General features: G+C 51.6%; 2 protein-coding genes across 4 annotated transcripts in view; both read right to left on the bottom strand.

Annotated features, from left to right (window-relative positions):
* Window positions 1-135: 135 nt before the first annotated feature.
* NUDT16L1 (nudix hydrolase 16 like 1) lies at window positions 136-2,098 on the bottom strand. 2 transcript variants are annotated; one of them, XM_072349293.1, is made up of 3 exons: window positions 1,809-2,097; window positions 1,392-1,652; window positions 136-741 (listed from the first exon to the last, which is right to left on the bottom strand). In XM_072349293.1, the coding sequence occupies exons 1-3, from the start codon at window positions 2,043-2,045 to the stop codon at window positions 298-300; spliced, it is 942 nt and encodes a 313-aa protein (XP_072205394.1). In that variant the 5' UTR covers window positions 2,046-2,097; the 3' UTR covers window positions 136-297. The 2 variants fall into 2 exon arrangements, with proteins under 2 accessions (XP_072205394.1, XP_072205395.1); XM_072349294.1 differs by lacking the exon at window positions 1,392-1,652 and having other exon boundaries at window positions 1,809-2,098.
* A 389-nt stretch (window positions 2,099-2,487) lies between these two features.
* The window catches only part of MGRN1 (mahogunin ring finger 1), a 39,234-nt gene continuing 19,961 nt past the window's right edge, over window positions 2,488-21,760 (bottom strand). The window contains exons 6-17 of one of the 2 annotated variants that reach the window (XM_072349292.1): window positions 19,991-20,057; window positions 18,011-18,063; window positions 15,181-15,228; window positions 11,086-11,154; window positions 9,918-10,077; window positions 8,775-8,884; window positions 5,644-5,867; window positions 4,600-4,723; window positions 4,407-4,452; window positions 3,939-4,046; window positions 3,273-3,317; window positions 2,488-2,890 (exon numbers count right to left, since the gene is read on the bottom strand). In XM_072349292.1, coding sequence (XP_072205393.1) covers window positions 3,277-3,317; window positions 3,939-4,046; window positions 4,407-4,452; window positions 4,600-4,723; window positions 5,644-5,867; window positions 8,775-8,884; window positions 9,918-10,077; window positions 11,086-11,154; window positions 15,181-15,228; window positions 18,011-18,063; window positions 19,991-20,057 — 1,050 coding nt within the window. In that variant the 3' untranslated portion in view covers window positions 2,488-2,890; window positions 3,273-3,276. The remainder of the gene's footprint in view (window positions 2,891-3,272; window positions 3,318-3,938; window positions 4,047-4,406; window positions 4,453-4,599; window positions 4,724-5,643; window positions 5,868-8,774; window positions 8,885-9,917; window positions 10,078-11,085; window positions 11,155-15,180; window positions 15,229-18,010; window positions 18,064-19,990; window positions 20,058-21,760) is intronic. The other variant, XM_072349291.1, reaches the window with a different exon arrangement.

Below are 21,760 nucleotides of genomic sequence, written 5' to 3'. Positions count from 1 at the left end.
CAACACGTTTTGTTCCTTAAAAATGAAACCGGGACCCGAAAGCAGCAGTGTGTCCCTGAACTCAAAGCGTAATTCTAAGGCTTCAGCACCTTCACATAAGCACATGAACTCTCTGCAGGGGGCTGCGCAGATTGATCTGGGAAGCTCGCTAGAGTTTAATGGCCATAAAAATACATAGCTTTCCCCTGCTTCAGACAATTCCAAACCCTCCTGGCTACGCAGCCAGCAACTGGTTGGGAAGTTAGAAGAAAGTCTCTATTCTCCTCACCCACCCCATCAATTACAAACACGGTGGCGTCACTCCATGGCTTCGGCCACCGGCTGCTCCAGCACGTGGTGCTCCGCCATCATGGCCTCGGCCCCCGGCACGGCCGCCAGATGCTCCAGCACGGCCTGGCTCTCCAGCCCGACCGCCTGCTGCTCTGCCAGCTCGGCCGCAGCGTGCGCAGCCGCCTGGTTCTCTCCGCTATCTGAGTATTCATTGCCCGCTCTAGCGGCCGCTGCCAGCTCGTTGGCATGCTTAGCTGCCGCCACAGCTGCGTGGTCGATCGCCGGCTTCTTCGGCTTCTGCGTGGCAGCCACAGCCTCGGCCAGCTTCTCCTCCGGCACCATGTTCAAGATCTTCAGAGCAAAGAGCAGCTGGAATTTGGCAGTTCCAACAAAGGAGTTGGCCAGGAAGTTTGGCAGCCCACCCATGCGATCTTTCTGGGTGTAGAGGGGGACACGGACCATGCCCATCACCTGCAACGGCACAGAGCGCGGCTCAGCGCAGATCGAGGCACCCCCCCCCAACCCTGCACCCTCAGCCCAGGACCCCCAACCCACAGCCCCGGTGCTTGTTCCCCCCCCGCCCCCCACCGCAGCCTGCTCTCACCTGCCTCCAGCCCCACTGAAGCCCCTGTGCTGCCTCTCCCCACACCCCCAATTCCCTGCTCTCCCAGTTCCCCGGTGAATCCCGCTGCTCTGGGCATCCCTGCTTTCCCCTCCGCACTCGGCCCTGCCTGGGGGCACCGCTCCACCTCTGCTCCCTCTGCCCTCTGTTGGTGCAGGAGGAGCCCTTGTGGCCCCGCTCTGCTTTTGTTCGACCCCCAAACAGCGCGGAGCAAAGCAGCGCGTGGCCGGGCTGATGTTCTGCTCCGGAGTGAGACGGATCCGCCCACATCCTGACACAGAGCGGGGAAATGGGGCTCTGCCCTACTGAGGCTGCGAGGGGCTGGAGATCACCGCGGGCCGTACAGCCATAGAGCCATACAGTCATATAGCTGTACAGCTATAGAGCCATATAGTCATAGAGCCATACAGCCATATAGCTGCACAGCCGTACAGCCCCGGCTGCGGAGCTCCCGGTGGCCGCGGTCGGGGGCTCTTTGTGCTCCTCCCCACGCTCCCACCTCCAGCCCGTGGTCCCGGGAGTGCACGGCGCTGATCTCGATGGTGTGCAGCTCCTCCAGGGTCAGCTGCCGGGCGTACAAATGTGCCACCACGCGGTGCGGCCCGTCGGTCAGGTGCGAGCACAGGTAGTCGGCCTCCGTCAGGCGCACGCAGCCCAGGCCCAGGCCCAGCACCCGGTTCAGCCCGTCCTCCAAGGACCAGTACCGGCGGTCCACGAACCCCCCGGGGAAGCCCAGCAGGCCGTCAAAGCGCATCTGCATCTGCAATAGGGGGCGGGGGGGGGGGGGGTGTTAACGGGCCCGGCCCGACACGCGCCGCCCCGCGCCCCGCCTACAGCCCCGGTCCCGGTCCCGCTCCCTCGCCCCGATCTCCCGCCCCCCGTCGCCCCGGTCCCGGCCCCGCCCGTGTCCGCTCACCAACACGGCGTAGCGCAGCGGGATGCGGCCGAACAACATGCCCGGGTTGGGCGCGTACAGCATCGCGTGGCACGAGTGGCTCCAGCCCGGGCCCAGCCGCATCGCCTCGTACCGCGTCAGCGGCTTCAGCTCGGGCACGCCGGGCACCCCCAGCGTCGGCAGCGGCGGGAGGGACCCCGCGCCCGCCGGCAGCGCTCCCACGGCCGCCATCGCTCCCATGGCTCCCATGGCCGCCATCGCCTCGCCGCCCGCCCGCCGGCCCGCTCTGCGCACGCGCGGACGCGGCGACGTCGGGGGGCGGGGCCCGACGGCCGCCGAGAGCCAATGACGGCCCCGCCGCCAGCCGCGCGACCAATCGGAGCGCGACTCCGCCCGCCGATCCCCGCCGCCGTCCTCGGAGGGGCGGCCAATAGCGGCGGCGCCCCGCGGTCCCGTGACCGGCGGCCAACGGGGACGCGCGCCTCCGCCCGCGCCGCGCGCCATATTAGGCAGCTGCCGCTCGACGCTCGCGGCGCCGCGGACCAATCAGATCAAAGCTGGGGGAGGGCGCGCGGCCGTCCCGGCATCCCCCGCGCTACGCCGCCGAAGAGCACGCCGGGAACGAGGCGGGCACGTGCTGCCCCGTAGCCCCGCCCCCTCCCAGGCCCCGCCCCCGCCCGGTCCCGCAGCAACACGAGGCGGAGCTCAGCGCGCTTTATTCGCACCGACACGCGGCGCACCGGAAGGCCGCACACGGAACGCAGGCCGCACCGGAAGGCAGACAGGCCGCACGCGGAACGCAGGCCGCGCACGGACAGCAGCCCGCACCGGAAGGCACGCGGCGGCGCCGCCCGGTCCCCGCGGCCCGTTATGGCGGGACGTGGCGCTCCCGTTGCCGCGTGTGTTTTTGGCGCCGTCCCGCACGTCGGTGGCGGCGCTGGATCCTCCCCGCCCCTCGCGGTCCCGTCCCGGGGCTCCCGCCGTCCCGGCTCCGCTTCGTGCCGCTCACGGCAGCCGGGGCTGCTCCTCCCGGTGCGGGCGCGTCTGCTCCATCAGGGCGGGCTGCGCGGGGCCGGGCGGAGTCTGCGTCAAGTCGGACGAACCTGCGGGAGGAGCGGGAGGAGCGCGGTCGGCCGGCGGGAAACGCGGCGGGGCGGGAGGAGGGAACGGGACGGGACGGGACGGGGTGCGGGAACGCGGCTGAGCGCGGGGCCGGAACGGCCGGGGGAGACACAGGCGGCGGAGAGTCGGGCCGCGGTGGCTCCTCGGCGACCCAGCGCCGGTCAGAGCGGCCGTGGGGCCGCGGGGCGGGCGGGGGCGAAGGGCGGTGCCGGGCCGGCGGGCACGGATTGCTGGAGGGGACGGTGACCCCCCGGGCCGGGATCGGCCCCGGCCGCCAGCGGGGACGCGGCCGTTCTCAACCACGGCTGTCCCGGGTCGCTGCTGCCCCGCCACAGCGATGCAGAAGAAGAACAGAAGACGTACCAGCTTATTCCTCTATACCAATAGAGCAGGAATCGGGACCCAGTGCTGCCCAAGACAGGAGGGAGGAAGGCAGACAGAGAGGGAAGGAGACATTAGAGAGCTGCTCAGCACAGCCTGCGACTCTAGGGAAGAAAACAGGCTGCAACGAGAACAGCGCGGCCGCTGCACCCACAGCCAGGCTGCCGGCAGGGCACGGCCCACCGGAGCTTCCCAGACCGAGGCTGGGCTGGTTCCCATCAAAGGGCGTTTTGAGGCTGTGTTTGGAGCTCGGAAACAGGAGCTCTTCTCACCCCACCCTTGCTCGTTCTGGCCTGTGTGGGCAGCAGCCAGGAGGCCACATGTAGACAGTAACAGGTGCTGCACCAGTGGCTTGGCCCAGAGAGGAGAAAGGGGGGAAGGACGGAAACAGAAGGGCAGGGGAGGTAGAGAGAGAAAGGGGGATGTTCCCTCTGTTAGTCCCCCTCACCCGTAGCGGCCAGCTCTGTGCACTGGGAGAATGCAGAGCCTGTGCTCCAGGCAGATCCTGACCCCTTGGGTGACATCCAGGCCCCAGAGGAGGCAGGGCTGCAGCACCCTGGGAAGCCAGCAGTGAGGGATGGAGCCCACAGCCTTCCCCTTCCACCCCAGCACAGCACACACCTCCGGCCCCAGCGGTGCAGCCGTTACCTGGCAGGTAGACATCAACTGGAGGGTCAGGGTCCGACTGCGTCAGGCTCCTGTGCTCACCGCAGCCTCCATCCTGCAGGACGTCTTCAACAGAGGGAGGGCAGCCACCTGGAAGCAGCCAGCAGTGCTGCAGTCAGTGCCAGCCGTGAGCAAGAGGCAGCTCACCGTGCTGAAAGGCTGCTCTTCACACACGGGCTGATGTCCCCACATGCACCCAGCACAGCCCTCTCGCCCCATCCTCATGCCCTCGTGGTGCTGAGTACCACACACCCTTCCCCTGGTATGGGACACACTGTGTGCACAGCCCTGGCTCAGCAGAACCACAGCAGTGCATCATCAGCTCCTCAGCAGTGAGAGCAAAAATCTCATGGCATTCACAGCTACAGCTGGCAGAAGCTGGATCCATAGCTGGGCACCTTCACAACACAACCCAGGTCTGACGGCCCCCAGGGCTGAATGAACACTCACTCTTCTGCAGGGATGAGCTGTCCTCCATCTCTTCCCCAGCCACACTCTGTAAGGAGAAACAGCACAAGTTACTTCAGCCTTTCCTGTACTCGTCTCCTTCTCCAGAGTGATGCCTGAGGCAGGGACCCCCTCAGGAGACAGTTAGAGCCCCAGAAGCCCCACAGGGCAGCTCTGGCTCAGAGCACAGACTTACTTCTGGGGAGCTGGTCTCCCTCAGGACCAGTTCACCCCCGCCCAGTGCTGGCTGTGAGTCCGAGTCCTCGGAGAGCTTCTCTTCATCCTCCTCGTGGATTGGGGATGAGGGAGACCGTAGTGTGCTGCAGCAAGAGAAACTGTTTGGTGGTGGCAGTTCCAGCTGTCAGCACCCTGCCCCATCCCTCTGCCCAGCCCACCTTCCAGCAGCAGCGTAAGATAACTCAGAGCAGGAGCTCAAACCTTTGAGCCAGATTCACCACAGCTCTAAAGATCAGCTACACAGAGAGCAGCAGCTCTGTGACACAGCCACAAGTCCCTGCTGGCTGCCAGGATGCACAGTGTACTTCTAGCACAGCCCTGATCCCACCTCCTACCAAAGTGACACACAAGCAGTTTCAGTCCCTTTCTTTCACTTCCTTTTCCTCCTCCTGACCGTTCTAGAATCTTTCTCCTCTGTCAGATTTTTTACATGGCTGCCCAAGAGGGTCCTGAGCTAGTAAACAAGTACAAGCTGTGTGCAGGAAGACACTCATCCCGCACCTCCCGGGGCAGCACCACCTCCACCTCATTCCCCATAGCCCATCAGTTGAACCAGAACAAGGATGAAGATGGCAGCTGGGCTTGGGGAGCAGAGCCTGTTGGACAGGATGGAAGAGCACAGAATGTGTGATCCCAGCCAAGTCCTCCAAGGAAAGCTGAAAACCCAGCAAGGTTTGGATGTCACCTGCAGGTGGAGGCACTACGCTGCGTTGGAAAGGAAGATGCTTCCAAAGTCTGGGTGAAATTTCCTTACTAAAACTCCTTCTCTGGATGTCAAAGCTAACTCCCAGGACACATAAGCTGGTCACTTCAGGCTGAACACAGAGGTGGCGTCCAGTTCTCTCACTGCCATGAGTACCCACTGGCCTGCTAACAGGACGAGCTAGCAGTGCCACCAGTGATGGCATCAGCCAAAGACACAGCTCCCTTTCAGCACCCAGTGCACATGGCCACAAGCCCTCAGGGCTTAAATAGGAGCAGACCCCTCTGCCCCCATGCTGACCTATCTGGAGACTTGCTCCGCTTGCCCTTCTGGTGGCTGCTCTCCACGGCTCTGTCCATCCCAACAAGCGGTCGGTTTGCAGGGGGCATCCCATCCACCACGCCAGAGTAGTTGATTTCATCATACAGAGGAGCTGACGGGATGGTGGGGGACACAGAGCGAAGGCCATTCAAAGCTTCCAGCAAGGAAATAGGCTCATAGCCTGGAGGGATGTTGTCAGAGCTCTGTGGGTGAGAAGAGAGGGGCATGTTAACAAAACCTCACCAGGTTGGAGACAAAGGTAATGGGGGACTCAGCTGCAACCCAGTAAGAGCCCCACCACTGCTTCCAGCTGTGTACATGCAGCTGTTTCACAGCACCACCAGAGTCACTGAGAGAGTCAAAGAAGTGACTCTAGATGAAAGCTGGTCCTGCAAAACTACAGCACTCGCACTTTTCCCACTGACTGTGTTCCCTCAGCTGCTAATGCAGGTCCTGCACATCCAGCTTTGCTAAAATATGGAAAGGGATCACAGACCCACCAACCCCACAGGCAGGAAGCAAAACTGCACATTATCATTCCCTCTACAGTCCCAGCAATGGTCTTAACTCCAAAAATCTTGATCAATAAGGCCCTGCAGACTCAAGAGGTAAATGGAATTTATGTTGTATCCCAGCATGCCACAAGCAGCCCAGCCCATTGCAAATGAAGAGGCAAGACCACAGCAGCCCAAGCTCAGATTAATTTAATCTGTTCCAGCCTTGCATGTCAGGGAGGTTGTTGTATGCTGTTGCTGTACCAAAGACAGTGCTGCTGCTGAGCCTGGCTATGATCTCTGTAGCTTCTGTGCTGGACCTCCCAGTCATGCAGCAGCAGACCAAACTCCTCTGGAACTTATTCTTGGTTACAGTCACTAAACTGAGGCTGATAGCTGAACTGACTCACCTGTGGTCACAGAAGGAGCTAGATCTAATGGAGGAAGAAAGAATGAATGGCAGCCGGGGTCAAGAATCAACCTATATCCTCTATTAAGTACCCTTGTGACATTAATGACCTTGTGCCCAAGACCACAGATGGGGATTGTGAGATACTCAAATCAACCTGTAACCAGGACTGGCTCACAGTTGCTGCTACCTGCACAACAGATGTTCCAGAGCCACAAGCACAGAGGCATTTGATTTCCATACAGCAGCTCAGAGGTGCTATTTTGTAGACAGAAAGTTCAGGAAAACAAAAGCCATTGGCTCAAGTCTGGGGGAACATCTTCTCCTGCCTATGAAGAGCAAGGCCTGGGAGCTGAACACTCAGGTTGCAGGGCACTGCTCAGAGGCTGGAGGAGGATCCCAGCTACTGCCTACAACATCCTGGCTGAAAGCTTCTGAGCTTCGTTCTGGAGAGACACTGCCCTCTCCTGGGCCACTTTCCACTACACCACTCAGAGCTCCAGCAGAAGTACTGGTTGCTTGTGCAGAGCCAGGGTCACACTGAACTTGTGACCACCCCATTACTGAACCCACACTTAGGTTTCCACCGGATCTGATAAGCCACATTCCTCCTCAGCCTGAGCATCTAGACAAGCATGAGGAAAACTGCAGCCTCCTTAATATTACTGACAACTATAGCTGTGCAGTATTACACAACAAGGGCCCCTTCCTGGGGTAGGGAGGCCTTCCTCCCCATTCCCCTTCCCAGCCCCTGGTCCCCCACAGTTGCTTCAGCATGACATTCCAGTTACACACTCTCATACCATCTTGGACACTCCTCAACAAAACAAGCTCTATCCTTCCTGTTTCTGCAAAAGCAAAGCAGCCCGTTGCAGCCATGAGTCCTAATGCAAGACCAAGTCCAGCTGTGCCTATTTGCCTACCTCTACGTGTCAGAACCAGTGTGAGAACCACAGTGAGAAGTGCACACACCAAACTGGGTGCGACAAGTGAGAGGAAGCTTTTGGGTGAGCCAAGGGGACAGTAGCTTGCCTATGTTCCTATAAAGCTATGAATTGTCTTCTGCAGTCAAGCTCAGGACCCAGAGGCCATCACCCATCGGGTCCCTGTGGTTTACTCTTCCACACACAAGTCAGAAAGGTTAGTGATCCATTTGTGCAGGCTGTGAGCATCTCACCACTAACATGGAGACAGTGCTCGTGTGTCGCAGGCTGTGCAGGAGCACAAGTCAAATCCAGCATTTTAGCAAGCCCTCGTGTTTGTAACACTTTCACGTGCTCGTGATGCCACTGACAAATAATTGCCACGGGATACAAATACAGCTAAGTCCACTTACTGTTTTCCTTTTAGGTTTCCTGCTGGGCAGGGTGACAGTGTTCACTTTAGGGGGTTTAAAGGGACACTGTCAAGAGAAAACCATGTTTTAAAGTAGATTTTTCTGGAGGTTAGCAACACAGAGACACTCAGCATCTCCTCACCTTGCTCCAGGTGACAGCACCTGCTCTCCTCTACACTACACTCTGCCCTATTTCTTAGCCCCAGTTGCAGGCAGCAGGGCTACAGTGCTGAAGAGGACAGATGGATAAAACCAGGCTGTTCCTGTAACAAGCCGTTTCTGTTCTCATTAAGGCCTGCAAGATCATCTAGAGGCAGAACTCCTCCTCACTTTGACCTCATGTCTCGCCAGAGCCAGCTGTGCAATAGCACCACTCAGGCAACAAGCTTCTGCCCTCAGCACACCAGAGCCATGTGATTTGGCCTGGAGGCCAACAGCACTGCATTTTCCACCCTGCACTCACTCAGCTGCCTCCCAGACCTAAATCACTCAGGGAATCTGGCACAAAGAGGCCTTTCTCCTACTGTGCTGAGTATCCCAGAGCCAAGGGGTTTCATCACAACATGCGGCCACACAGACATGCATGAGAGTTGAACAGTAACCCTATTTGCTCAGCCTGTTGTACCAGTGTCTGCCACATTTCTGTACCTTTACTACTAATAGTATATGAAAGCAGAAGTCCCAGCTCTATAGAAGAGTTGAGGAAAGCCATTGCGTAATGCAGGAAGGATTTACTCCAAGGCCTGAGCATACCTCCTGAAGTCCAAGGAACACAAGCCAACAGGCCAAGAAACCTGGCATACACGAGCTGCTTGCCCACGGTGAGACCAGCATCCAGGCTTTGTGTAAAGGGTTACAGTGAGTTACTTACAGAGTGCTCATCATGGTCGACGCTCTGTGCCAGGACGGGGCTGAATGACACCGGTGACAGAGCCCCTGGCTTTTTCCTCACAGCTCGGATTTGCAGCAGGGCACGGAAGGCTAGGAGAAAAGAGCACACAGGTGAACAGACAGTAAGCCCTCAGCCTTCCCATCACAACAGCCTAAATCTGCTCTCTGTGCCACTGCAGAATGCAGATGAGATAATGCTGTTCCATGTCTTCAGCTGTGCTACTTATAGTCAAGGCTTGTCTGGCACTTCCTCTGATAAGATCTTGCTTTCAGTTACTGTATCTTTGCCAAGTTTGAACTTTTTAGATTTAATTTCTCAGGCCAAACATCTGTCTTAGGCTCTTTATCCTTTTCTTAAGAAGGAACAATCAAATATCTCCAAGATAAAGCACAGGGTAAAACACACGGATCTGCTGCTCCTGTCAAGACACAGGCATTTTCTCAGAACTCCCACTCTGTGCTTTTGCTAAAAGACGAGGAATTCAGCAAGTACTGTCTGAATGTCAGAACGGGTATTTCATTTATTCCAACTCTGGGAACTGAGCAGTGCAGGTTTAAGCAGATCCTCTCAACATTCTGGGAGCCTTGAGTGGGAAGAAAATCAGTTGTATGCACTCAGTGCCCACCTTGCTAGCCCCAGAGCAGCAAGAAGGTAGAACATCTGGACTGATCCACACACAAACAGAAAAGGCAGGAGTACACAAGGCCAGGTCTAGAGAGGGGTACAAGGCCAGGAAAGCATCATGCAGAGTGACCTGGGGTTTCAGTCTGCTTTAAAAGAAACACTGAAGGAGTCGTGTTAACAACACTGGGATGGCACTAAGCCAATATTGCAATTTCAGCTGCACCAGAACCAATGCTGCCATACACCTCACTCAGAAGAGAGGCAGGAGAAAGGGCCTTAAGAGGACCTGGACAAACAGCCACTGTATTCCTTCTCTGTTCAAGGATAGTTTTCTTAGGTGCCAGGAAACTCCAGATATCACCCAGAAGAGCGGCACATTTGGTATTGAGCTTTGGGGTGGGGTAAATACAACACACACTCATCCTCACAGCCTGTACTCACTTAACAGGAGAGCTGGAAGGAAACAAGATGCCCTTGTTGCATGGGCAGGAAACTCACGCAGCCTGCAGATGGGGCAGTTGTTGGCCTGGTAGCGCAGAGTGTCAGCGCAGGAATTACAGAGACAGAGGTGTCTGCAGGGCAGAATGAGAGTGTCCCGGAGGTCCGACAGGCAAACCACGCACTCATTGCTGTTGTCGCTGTTCTCATCATCTGAAGGCTGAAACGAGAGGCAAAAATTTGGCACGAGAATGGAAAATGCAAAATAAAGCTTTTCTCTCTTGTCCCTTTTCAGGTGCTACCTGTTGGCACAGGCAGGCAGAGATTGCAGCACGCTTCAGGCAGGACACTGCGTTACTTGGAGAGGAAATCCAGCCTGTCTTGCACCATGGCTGCTCCACTGTTTGCAAATTACACGCTAATACTCAGAATAGCAGTCTGAGACCAGCACTTCGTATGCTCTGCAGCCCAGATGGCAGCAAAGGGCAGCTCTATGTAAGGTTACTGCAAGCACAAAGCAGTCACACATGCTTGGGGCTGTGCAGCAAACCAGGATTCAGGAGAAACTCCTGCCTGAAGATAGGCAGTGCTTCTGGTTAAGACACTTGCATATATCTGATATTACCGATGCTGTGCTCCCTCCTGTATGCAAATCCGGTTTGAGCTTGCAAGTTCTAGACAGCTCAGTTCCATGCAATGATACAGGAACATGCAGTTCTCCCACAGCAAAACAGAACAAAACAACAGAAGACATTTGAAGAGCCACCAGCAGAAAAGCATGGACACCAAACACAAGTACCTTGACTGTGGAGAGGCAACACTCATTTACAGCCAACGAGAAAAAAAGAGCCTCTTGGCTGTACACACTGGGAAGCACCCAGATTGGCCAGTAACCTCAGGGCAGATCACAGAGTCTTCCTGGCTCTGAAACACTGAGGGGCACACCAATGCCCTCCCCTCCCAGCATTCTGTGCTCCAGGAAATATCCTCATGAGCCTCAGACTATCTGAAATTATCTCAGCATAATCGTACTCTTTGAGACTTACAGTGAAGGCCTATCATCCCTTCTCAGGCTTCTTCAGTGCCTGCAGTAACACCACAGACTTGGTGGCCATCCTGGGAAGTGTCTTTACATTACACTGCCAAAACTCGGATGTAAACTTGAAAGTGGAAGCTGCAAGCTGGAAACCCACAGCCCAGGGAGCAGGAGCCTTCTGAGCACCCTTACCTTGGTCTCTTGGTTGTTTTTGTTCTCAATGCCATAGATCTCCTGAAGCAGGTAGCTCACCCGGTCAACCTAGGGAGAAAGATAACAGTTGGACTACCAGCTGCTCTGCCATTGCTGTTTTGAGATGATCTTCCCTCCTTCCCCATGTCAAAATGTCCATGCAACACCCGTGGCAACCAGCTCTCCTAGAGCTACTGAAAAACATTAATATAAACAAACGTCACAAAAGATAGCAGGAGAATGAATGTGTCCTCACTCCCAAGTGGTATCACATATGTCCAAAACTGAAATAAACCAGAGGAAACCAGCCTTCCACAGTCCCTTCCCTCTGTGAAGCACTGTTTACCTTTAGCTAAGATGGATTTCCATCCATCTTCATAGTCTCAGGCATGGAGAGACTAGAGATGGTCCTCATTGTGGTGCTGTGCCAATGGCTCATTACTAGCACATCCATAGCTGCACTACACTTCCCTCCTCATTGCCTGGGAACACAAGCACAAGCTACTGAGGACAATCTCTCTCCCTCAGTGCAGTGCCATTTATGACCATCTCCAGGCCCTGGTGGTATTTTTAAATTGAGGTGTGTGGTAGCAGAAAGCATTGCCAGGCACACAACCCCCAACACAGAATGAACTCCTCTGAGCCATGTCTTTATGCAGATGCTAGCAGCTGCCTGCAAACTACCCTAAGCAGCTGAATTAAAGCAGCACAAGAAAGGCTGATGGCTCAGATCCCAAAGAAGCAATTCCTCCGTGGTGTTCTCCATGGCTCCATAGCTCAGCCAGCAAGTATAGCACAAGACTCTTATTGCTGTATGGAGCATTACACAGATGTTGCTTTGGGGTAGCTCTGCACATGTGCTCCTCTTCACAAAGCAACAGCAAAGCAGCTGCAAGGTAACAAACTGACACATACGGTGAGGAAAGGAATGAAATACTTTCCTGTTAGCTCCAGAAACTGTCCAGTTGACACCATGCAGTGAAGCCAAGCCACCAGGAATGTAATATTACAATGGCTCAGCGTTTTTCTAGGGCTTTTGGCATTTCCATGTGTAATCAGCTTTGCTCCTCCTCCTCTGTCAAGCCAGGAGCTCAGAAGAGCAATGGCTGTGCTGTAGGATTTCAGTGCTGCAGAATTACAGAATCATAGAACCGCTCAGGTTGGAAAAGACCCTAAAGATCATCGAGATCAACCACAACCCAACCATACTACCCTAACTCTAACAACCCCCTGCTAAATCATGTCTCTGAGCACCACATCCAAATGGTTCTTAAACACATCCAGGGATAGTGACTCAACCACGGGCAGCCCATCCCAGCGCTTAACAATCCTTTCTGTGAAAAAGTTTTTCCTGATATCCAACATAAACTTACCCTGGTGCAACTTAAGGCCATGAACACATCCCATGCCAAGATGGGAGCACAGCCTAGTTACATCCAGTCTGCCTTCCAGTTTAGAAATGCTCTGAGCTGGGATGCAGCAGCTTGAACAAACCAATTCCAGAGTCTCCCCATCTAACTCAGCGTGCAGCTTACAATCTGCTGTAGGCCTGCATTTCAAGGCAGTGAGGTCAGCAGTTGGACTGTCGAGCAAAATCCTCTGCAGTGTCTCACAATCCACCCAGGAAGTTTGTGAACAATTATGTGGGAACTGTCCTTTTATAACTCAACACCTCAAAGAGTCTTTTTACAGCATCCCAACTCCTCCGAGGATCACGATGAGTGACAGCGAGTGCAAAATGGCCAGCTCAAAGAGCAAAATACATCAGGAAGGGAGAGAACCAAGTCTCTGCAGGATTCTGTATTCATTTTACTGCTTGCTTCAAAAAAAATCCCACAAGAAGCTCAGGGGGCCCTACTAAGAAAAGAGTGAGCAGCACAACATGGCTCCTACCACAAGATCCCTGGGGTTTAAAACAGTAGGGGTAAATAAAAAGTAGGTGATGCTACACAATGCAGTCCCTCACGTTCTCATCTCTCCCGCAGCACATCATCCTTCCCAAGGCTTCTGTTGCTAAATTCAGAGCCAGCTGATGCACACAAGAGCCACTGGCCAACTGCAGGTCGTATTTTTTTCTCAGTCCCATCTGTTCACATTCAACCATGTTCTTTTCTCTTTCTTTTTATTTAAGAGCACGTTGGTACATACACTGTAACTGATCCTGGCTGGGAGAACAAAGCAGTCCAGCTCATTAGCTGCTGCTTCCTGCTCCCAAAGAGCTTAAGAGATCCATGCACACACAAGGCACCCGGGAATCCTGGCGATGGCACGGAGGGGCAGACAAAAGAAAGGCTGCAGTGGGGAAGCATTTACAGCATTATACAGACGGACTATGCCCAACACATACTCCATAATGCTGCTCTATGCTCTTATAGATGCAGATGCTACATTAGTTTCAGTGGTACTGTGTGTTCTTCTAGCAAGAGTTCGCCTCTGTTTTAGAACGAATGGGAGAGAACATCTAAGCATTAAATTTTACAAACCACCAAGAAAAAAAGCACCGACAACCAAACACTGAGTGGGAAGGACACGTGCTGTGCCAGTACAGACAGACAAGCACACGCTGTTTCACTGCAGGATTCAGCTAACCACATCATGGTAGGGAAGGAACTTCCTTAGGGAGCACTTCTAGCAACACAGTCCTCCATTTGGGAAGCCCAGAGCACTAAATGGAGAATGAAGCACACGGTGCATTAGTGTGTACAGCAATCCAACATCAGTTCAGAGAGCTCACGGCCACGTACGCATGATCATTAAATAAAAAGGCAAGATAAACAAGCTGCTTTCTGTCAGTTCACCAATGTAGTGCTCCTCTCTGAGCAGAAGAAAATGTGGGAACAAGGTGCATCACACTGCTCTGCTCCCATGATTATCACACAAATATTGTATGTTCAAGAGCAACAAGGAAATGAGAACACTGCATGCTGTGTGTACTGCAGTGAGGATGGAGGTTATGGCAACAAGGACGGGAAGGGCCGAGTTTCCAAGCAACAAGGAAGTAATTTCAAGATGTGGGAAGAATCCAGACAGATCTAGTGAGTAATGCTCAGACTTGATGAGAGCTCCAGCAATGAAAAGGATGACAAGACTACAACAGATGCAGGAACGGTAGGAGGAAGCCAGTCAGGTACTGAAAGTCCCCTTACTTCAGCCAAGTTTTACATAAGCCGCTGCTCTGTGAGGACTCCAAACTAACATGACTGAATCACTGCTCTCAGCCTCACACGATCTGCTGAATTCCTGCCTCATATTTTGCATCCCTTAAGACCATGCACTAGAACAGCATCAGCTTGGATTGAGCTAACCTGAAGAGCGTTATCCTTCATACAAATACAAGACACATAGCGAAGCTGACAGACTATTTAAGACAGTTTCTCAGGAAACAGAGCATCTCCCAGATCCATTTGAACAGCTTACTTGTATGTTCAACCTTACCTCTTCTCTTTCACCAACGCATTTCAATCTGATCCTTGTAGCAGGATTGCTACCAATTTCCCTTCAGAAGCTTAAACTCTTGGCAATCTTTAGAAGTTTGCATTTGCTTATGTATTTCTCTCCACGCAGGACCAGGTTCAATTTCAATCTTGATAAGGCTTTGCACAGTTTCTGTGCATTGCACCACACTGGGCTGGTCTAAAAGAGAGCTACAAATCCCTAACATTTTGCATGCCATTCTCCCTTCTTCCCTCATGTGTGTGGTGTGCATAAACTAAGGTCAAAGAACAGCTGTGTCTGTGCCTGCTCAAGTCCCAGGATACTCACAAGGGACAGGCAAGTTGAGCCAAAAGGTCTCAATCCATGGGACTTCTCCAAAGATCTGCGAGGCAGCAATATATAAGGAAGACTGAACTTATACACAGTGCCCAACTTGCAGAGAACAAACAGGCTTGCATGACTGCACTGCCGTATTTGTTCCCCCAACAACACATGGTACACAACATCCAGCCCAACACTAAGCAGCAGACTTTGCTGGTGTTATCTGAGCCAAGTAGCCAAGATGTCAGGCCCTTGGTGAACTCATATCAGTTTCCCACCAGGTACTGCTGAGTGTCTGTGGCACACAAGTATGTCTTTCAACAACAAACGAGTACTTACAATCTGCTTCTGTTTTAATGGCTTCACGGAGAAACTGCCATCAACATGCTAGGAGGAAAAAAATAAAAAAGAAATGTAATAAACAGATGAAAATGTACAACAATTAGAACAGATTAATGATTAGTTGTCATCTCTTAGCTGAGGGAAAAGTGGCACGTGTATTATAACCTGAACAGCAACCACTCCCAGCAGGCAGTGGAACAGGGCATCGGTGTGCTCCTTGTCCACTGCAGCACAGAGGCAGATGGACCTGGCTCAAGTTAGTCAGCTTCTTAGCTCAAGTGGGACAGAGCATACACAGAAATCCACTGGCATGCTGCATGCTTTCAGGGCGCAGCCAGTCAAGCTGGGTGCAAACATGTCTTCATACAATTGCAGCCCCAGGAGAGCAGGGGGTGGCACGAGGCAGAGAGCAGGGCTTGGCCACTGGATGCAGTCTGAAATGCGTGCCCTGCCTCAGCACTCCTAGATTTCATTGGCATAGCTGCAGCAGGCACAACTGTGACAATTTTGTGTGTACCTAGTGTCAGAATTAGCATCAGGAATAATCCACAGGTGCCAACTGATGTGAATCAAACCAGCTCCTCTGCCAGAGCACTGAGAGCACGGAAGGAGACCAAGGGAAAACTCCAGCAAAGCCTGCTGCTTCGAGCAGCTGCAGACATGCATCTGTTTGCTGGAGGAGTTTCAGAAGGAAGGGACATAAAACATTACACCAAAAGACATAACAGTGCTGTTTTCCAGGCAAACACAAAATGCCAAGTTTCTGACTTTGGAAAAGCAACAAGGTCAGACGCTGTGCAGCGTCAAGGTTGCTGTTCTGCTCTTGAATACACACACAAACAGCAAACTGCTGAGGCTGCTGACCTGCCTGTCCTCCAAGCATGCTTTGCTGATCAGCAGCAGCGCTTATTAGCAAAAACCTCCTCCAGATTGATGTACCTACACTTCAAAAGCTGCAATTATTCTAAGGATAGGAGGAGAAAGAACTCTATGAGCACTCTGCCCTCTGACCTTAAACTTTATTATTATTTTCTTTTAATCCTGTTTTAAGCGTCCAGCTGGAAGATCAGAAGTAAGGAGTGGCCTCAACGGACAGCACCTCCCTCTCAGAGCACACACAGACTGGGAAAAGAAGGGAAGCAGATTCAGTCTTTGAGCTGGACACAAGGGATAAGCCAGCATAGATGGAATGGCCTGAGCAGCTTTAGTTGGTCCCTAGTACTGTTGTTCAGCTTGCTGAGCACCGAGGGGAAATCTGCCATCACCTTTATGTATCCAGACAGCTCAGCAGCTCAGCACAGTGCATGGAAATTAACTGTATTTCTCGAAAGCCTGCTTCCAAAGCTGGAGTGGCTAAGCTACTTTCCTCATGAGCCAGAAGTTTCCAACGCTTTACTTCTGCCCTCAGATTAATACATTCCTAATACACACCAGACCACTATGCGGGACTTGGCACTGCCTTCCTCCCCCAAAGCCAGCTGCATGGCCGTGCTCTCAGGGTTTGCAGCTATACAGGACCCAGAAAACACTGTAACAGCTCTAACAATCTCCAACATACCTGACATGCACTGGGAGATGTGGCACCTTATGGTATCAGTCACAGCTTAAGTGCCATTTCTCACAAATATGGGAACTAAGCCTGTTCCACAGGAAAGTATCTCAGGAAAAGATATTTCTACGCGGCACAGTTATCAAGTGCTGGCCCTGGGATTCTACAGTGCAGTCTCACCAAGGTGAGAGCAGGACTACAAACCCTACAGCCCTACCCAAGCACCTGCTGCCCACACTGTCCTCCCCCAGGTGCTCTCAAGAAATAACTGAGGGATTGCAGAGACTTTTTGATCTTTACAGCTCATCTGGACGAGGCAATTAGAAGAACAGCACCCCAGGAGTGCTGCAGCTGCCCATCTCATTTCTCACAGATCTCTAATTGTCCAGGTTAAGCCAAACAACAAAACAAACCTGGAACACTCGGAGCATCTTCCAACCACAGGGCTTCCTGAGGACTGGCTGTGCTGCACAGGCCCCCTGACTCAGCTTGTTACCACCCACACTATCCACCTAGGATAAGTCCTGGCAACTTGCTCCTGCTTACTTCTGGACATAGCAGGGACAGAGCAGACTGAGGAGAAGTCAGCCCATGTGCCAGCCTGGAAGTAGGAAACTTCTGACAGCACAGCATTGATGCTGCTCTCCTCAACATGCTCAACTCTATTCCAGCCTCATCTTAAGATGTCACTACACATCACTTGCCCAGGACAAGCCCAGACACAACATAAAGAAGTTAGGAATCTTGTAAGTGTTTCCAAGGTACAGTCATCATGTGAAGAGACTCTTATCAAGGCTTGTGCTTAGCCTCCCCACACTGGCAGTGCTCAGGTCAGCTACTACCCAAGAAAAGCAAAGACTTCATGTGGGATGTACCCTGAGCCCTATAAGGGCTTGGTCCTAAGCACAAATTAAGGCCAAACAAAGGTGCAGCAGGCTCTGGACATAGCAAATCCAGTTTTGCAAACTGATCACAAGGCCCTGGAAAGCTGCATTCTAGCCTCCATCTACCACTCTCAAAGACCATGGATACCACGGCACACCCTCTCGCCACACACAGGACACACCAGCTGCAATTAGCTGACTGACCAGCTCAGGAACAAATGGTGATTACAGACTGCACAACAGTCACTGCAAGCAATTATATGTCCTGCAGTACCAGTCCTGAACTCATGCCAGGACCCCATTGTGCTAAGTGATATATAAACACAAACTAATGACCCATGGAAATATTTACATATACGGTGATAAGGACAGAGGGAAAAGAGAAGTCATTTACCTTTTCAAATGCAGCCAGAAGAACATGGGCATGGCCTGTCACCTCAACCACCACTGCAGAGAGGGAGAACACTCCTGGTTAAACATTGAAAGCAGCACAAGCATGATATCATCATGAGCTGAATTTTAGTCCACTTGCACTTTTTAAACTGATGCTACCTTCACCTCCATTTGCAGTTTAAAAGGAGGACTTGGGGACCCACAGACCTGTCAGCTTCACCTCAGTCCCTGGGAACATGCAACAGCTCATCCTGGAAACTGCTTCCAGGCACATAAAGGAGAAGGAAACCATCAGTAGTAGACAGCATGGGTTCCCAATCACCAGGCCTGACCAACCTGATAAGCTTCCATAATGAAAGGACCAGCCTGATGGATGAGAGGAGAGCAGTGCACACTGTCCTCCAGGACTTCGCTAAGGCTTTTGACAGTGTTCTCTCTAAGATCCTCATAGGGAAGCTGCTAAAACACAGGATGCATAAACAACACTATAAGTTCAGTGGAATTCTGCTCTCTCCCTATGTTCTTGGGTTTCGTTACCTGAATTTACTGACTGCTATTTTAATTTCCCTTTCGATTCTATTCATTGCAACTTAGCTGTCATTTTCCAGGTACTCCAAACACTCCTGCCCATCTCATCAGTAAAAAGAACCAGAATACACAACAATTTGTCCCAGTCTTGTTCGTGTCACCTATTTTTCTGCTGATATTCTTTTCAGGAGAGGATTTAAAGGAAATTGCCTCTCCGGGTTATTAATATAGATGACAGTTCACTGCTGGCTAAGAGCTGCCATACTGTGTGCATAAATGTATGCTTCCCATGCTGCCTCCCGTTCTATTTTTGGTCTTTCTCGATATGTCTAACATAAGAAAGTGGAAATACATTGGCAAAAGCTCAACAAAGAATGGAAGTTGTTTTTTAATCTGTGGTCAAGAAATGTATGTCAATACCACAAACAGCACCTGAAATCAGTAAAAGCAGATGCACTCTAAAGGCAGTTTCTTTTATGCTGCACTACGCTGTGTTAGTCACACCTCAAATTGGTTCATCCAGTTCTGTTTACTTGGAGGACTGTAAAATAACGCAATGAATTCCTGTGCACTTTCACATAGGAAGCAGAGCACACAAACTGCAATAAACAATACAATCGAAAAGGGATTTTTTCCTTTCTGATTTTTCTTCAGTTTGGAACAAGAAGTTACAAGAAGCAGAAGAAGAATGCTGGTCCTGCTGAGCACAACAGCCATCAGCTGTAGGGAACATATGACTTTCTTGTGCCCCTTTCATTACCAGCGCTCAGAATGAGTGCAAACACACAGAGCCCAAAAGCACACACACCCTAGGGAAAACACTGCACAAGGTGATTAACAATCTAAACATTTACTGCCCACTCTTCTCTAAAAGGGCAGCGTGCTTTAAAAATAACCAGCCATATTATTTACTATCAAAAGCCATGCTCTTCTATTAACATCATTCAACTTCCTTTGGGAAAAAGAAGATAATTTTAAAGCGCTGCATTAATCTGTATGTGGTTAAACAGTGGCCTGAGGATTTAAAAGCCCTTTCTTTCCTTCTGAGAGTTCCTCAGCCTACAGACAGCTCTAGCTTTCACACAGATGATTCAAACCTCAAAGAGGTAGAAGAGACAAACTCCATCCTTGCTTTACAGGACTGCAAACACAAAACTAAAAGAGTTAACCCTAACCCTAGCTCTCCTAAACCCCACTCCAACACCAACTACCCGGTCAATTTTCCTGTCAAAAAATCAAGGTTATCTTTGAAAGCCTATCTTTATGCAAAGCATATCTTTATTGACTCTTAATGAAAGAAGTGATTGCGAATTCCTGAAATAATTTGATTCTGGAAAGGCTCCCCACACCTTTGTTGCATGTAAAATGTCTTTGCTTTTGCAGGAGGCCACCCCTGAAGGGTCACTTAACATCCAGCCAGTCAGAAGACTGAGTGAGGTTCCCCAGTGCTTACCATCCCCTTCATCCACCACTGCTCGGATGACCACTGGAAACACACCACGGTCCAAGTCAAAGTTCAGCTGAGGGAAAGAAACAACATCAATTTAGACAATTCACACCAGGCCTGTCTGAAGACTTGCAATAGCATCTGCAACAGAAGAATGGAGTTACAGGATACCAAGCTTTCACCTGCAAGAGCAGCAGGTCCTTCCACTGAAGGCTGTGCTACCACCCCAGCTGTGCCTGCAGGCCTCAGAGATTATGGGGCTTCAGGAAGCACTAAGAGCAAAATTCTCTGCATTATTTGTTGAGAATTTAGCCCTTTCTGAGGGGTTGGAGAGTCTGTTAAGGTCACCTCCAACTCAAGCCATTCTGTGACTGTAGAAAAGCAGTATACGCTCTGCTCCCTACACCACAAAAAAAAACCAACCTTATTCTTGTGTGACACTCTTGAAGACATAGAAAGAAATCTGCAGAACTTCAAGCTCACACTGCACTCTGAAGAAACACCAGACTGATTTCCATCTCTTGGCATGTTATGAAGTTCAGGTCCCTGACCTTCTAATGGATGCGAGCGAAAATTTAAGAGTTGAGAGTTTCCCTGAGTAAAAGGAAAATAGACTCAATTTCTTCCTTTGCCCTGCACTTCATTAAAGCACTTCAAAAGCTACGTGTGATCTTACACACGCAAGAAAAATACAACCTTACAAACACTGTCCTATGCCAGGAACGGAAGTGGCTCACAGGCTGGATCTCTGGTGTTTTTGTTAATTACTGATTTGGTTTTCTTGTCTCATCTCTTGCCAATAGAGAAAAAGATGTCCTTTCACCACGGTGCTCCAGGCAGTCTGCTTCCAGTTTCCCAGTGAAAGCTGAGACTCACTTCAAAGCACCGTGGGGTCCTTCAGGTGGTGTTTTGGGGCTTCCTGCTCTGTGATTTCCTCCAGTAAATCTCTCAAAAGATACAACAGGAGGATAATCTCAATCAACTGGCACAAATGGCAACCCAGAACAGCAGACTGGATGCAAGGCAACCCTGACAGCAAGCCCTGGTATAACTGGAAATGGTTCTACTATGAACTACATCTAAACGTTGATAACTGTACATGGATATGATGTACCCTGGCATGTACAAGGATGCACCTCTGTTACTAGCTGCGTGCATGTGCTATAGTCTACAACTTGCAGCCTCCCAAGGGCTGTGTGGGAACAGAAGCAATCCCAACCCTACCGCTTTTCTGCCAGCAGTTGAATGGCCCAAAGGAACACGATCTGAACATTTTCTAGAAACAGCTCCTAGCTGCACTGTGCACACAACTGTTCAAATATGCATATTCAACTCTAAATGGAAAGCATGTGCTGGAAGACCTTACGGGTTGAGCTCTGCTGTCTCGGATATTCTTCAGACCCGAGGGATACTGATTTTTCATTCTCTGATGATGATTTTACATTTTATTCCTCCTATATACGACCACAACCTCCTTCTAAAAGAACAGAGTAACACAGAGACCATAAAAGCATCATTTAACATCTCAGTACTTGTCAGATGAAACTCACAGGGCCACTATTTTCTATCCTGCATTTTTGAACTATTAGAGCATACCAGAGAAGGGGGAAAAAATAATTCACTGAGAACAGCTGATTAAGACTGCTGAAAGCAGCTTATGGCCTTGCTTTGCTTCCTGCACTGATTTATTACCATAACACAACAGCTACATTTTGTCCATGTGAAATGAAAGTCACATCACAGTAAAGCAACCAACCGTGGCTGCTTTACCATATA

Source organism: Excalfactoria chinensis, chromosome 14 (assembly GCF_039878825.1).
Source record: "Excalfactoria chinensis isolate bCotChi1 chromosome 14, bCotChi1.hap2, whole genome shotgun sequence".
NCBI lineage: Eukaryota > Metazoa > Chordata > Aves > Galliformes > Phasianidae > Excalfactoria > Excalfactoria chinensis.
The sequence above is the reverse complement of the archived record's forward strand: the minus strand, read 5'-3'. Positions and strand labels throughout refer to the sequence as shown.

Excerpts from the sequence above, each read along its gene's own strand:
- NUDT16L1 (XM_072349293.1), bottom strand. The coding sequence starts at position 2,045 with ATGGCGGCCATGGGAGCCATGGGAGCGATGGCGGCCGTGGGAGCGCTG. Across the intron at positions 1,653-1,808 it reads CGCTGCGCTACGCCGTGTTG|ATGCAGATGCGCTTTGACGG; the intron begins GTGAGCGGACAC and ends CCCCTATTGCAG. Across the intron at positions 742-1,391 it reads CCCGGGACCACGGGCTGGAG|GTGATGGGCATGGTCCGTGT; the intron begins GTGGGAGCGTGG and ends GTGCCGTTGCAG.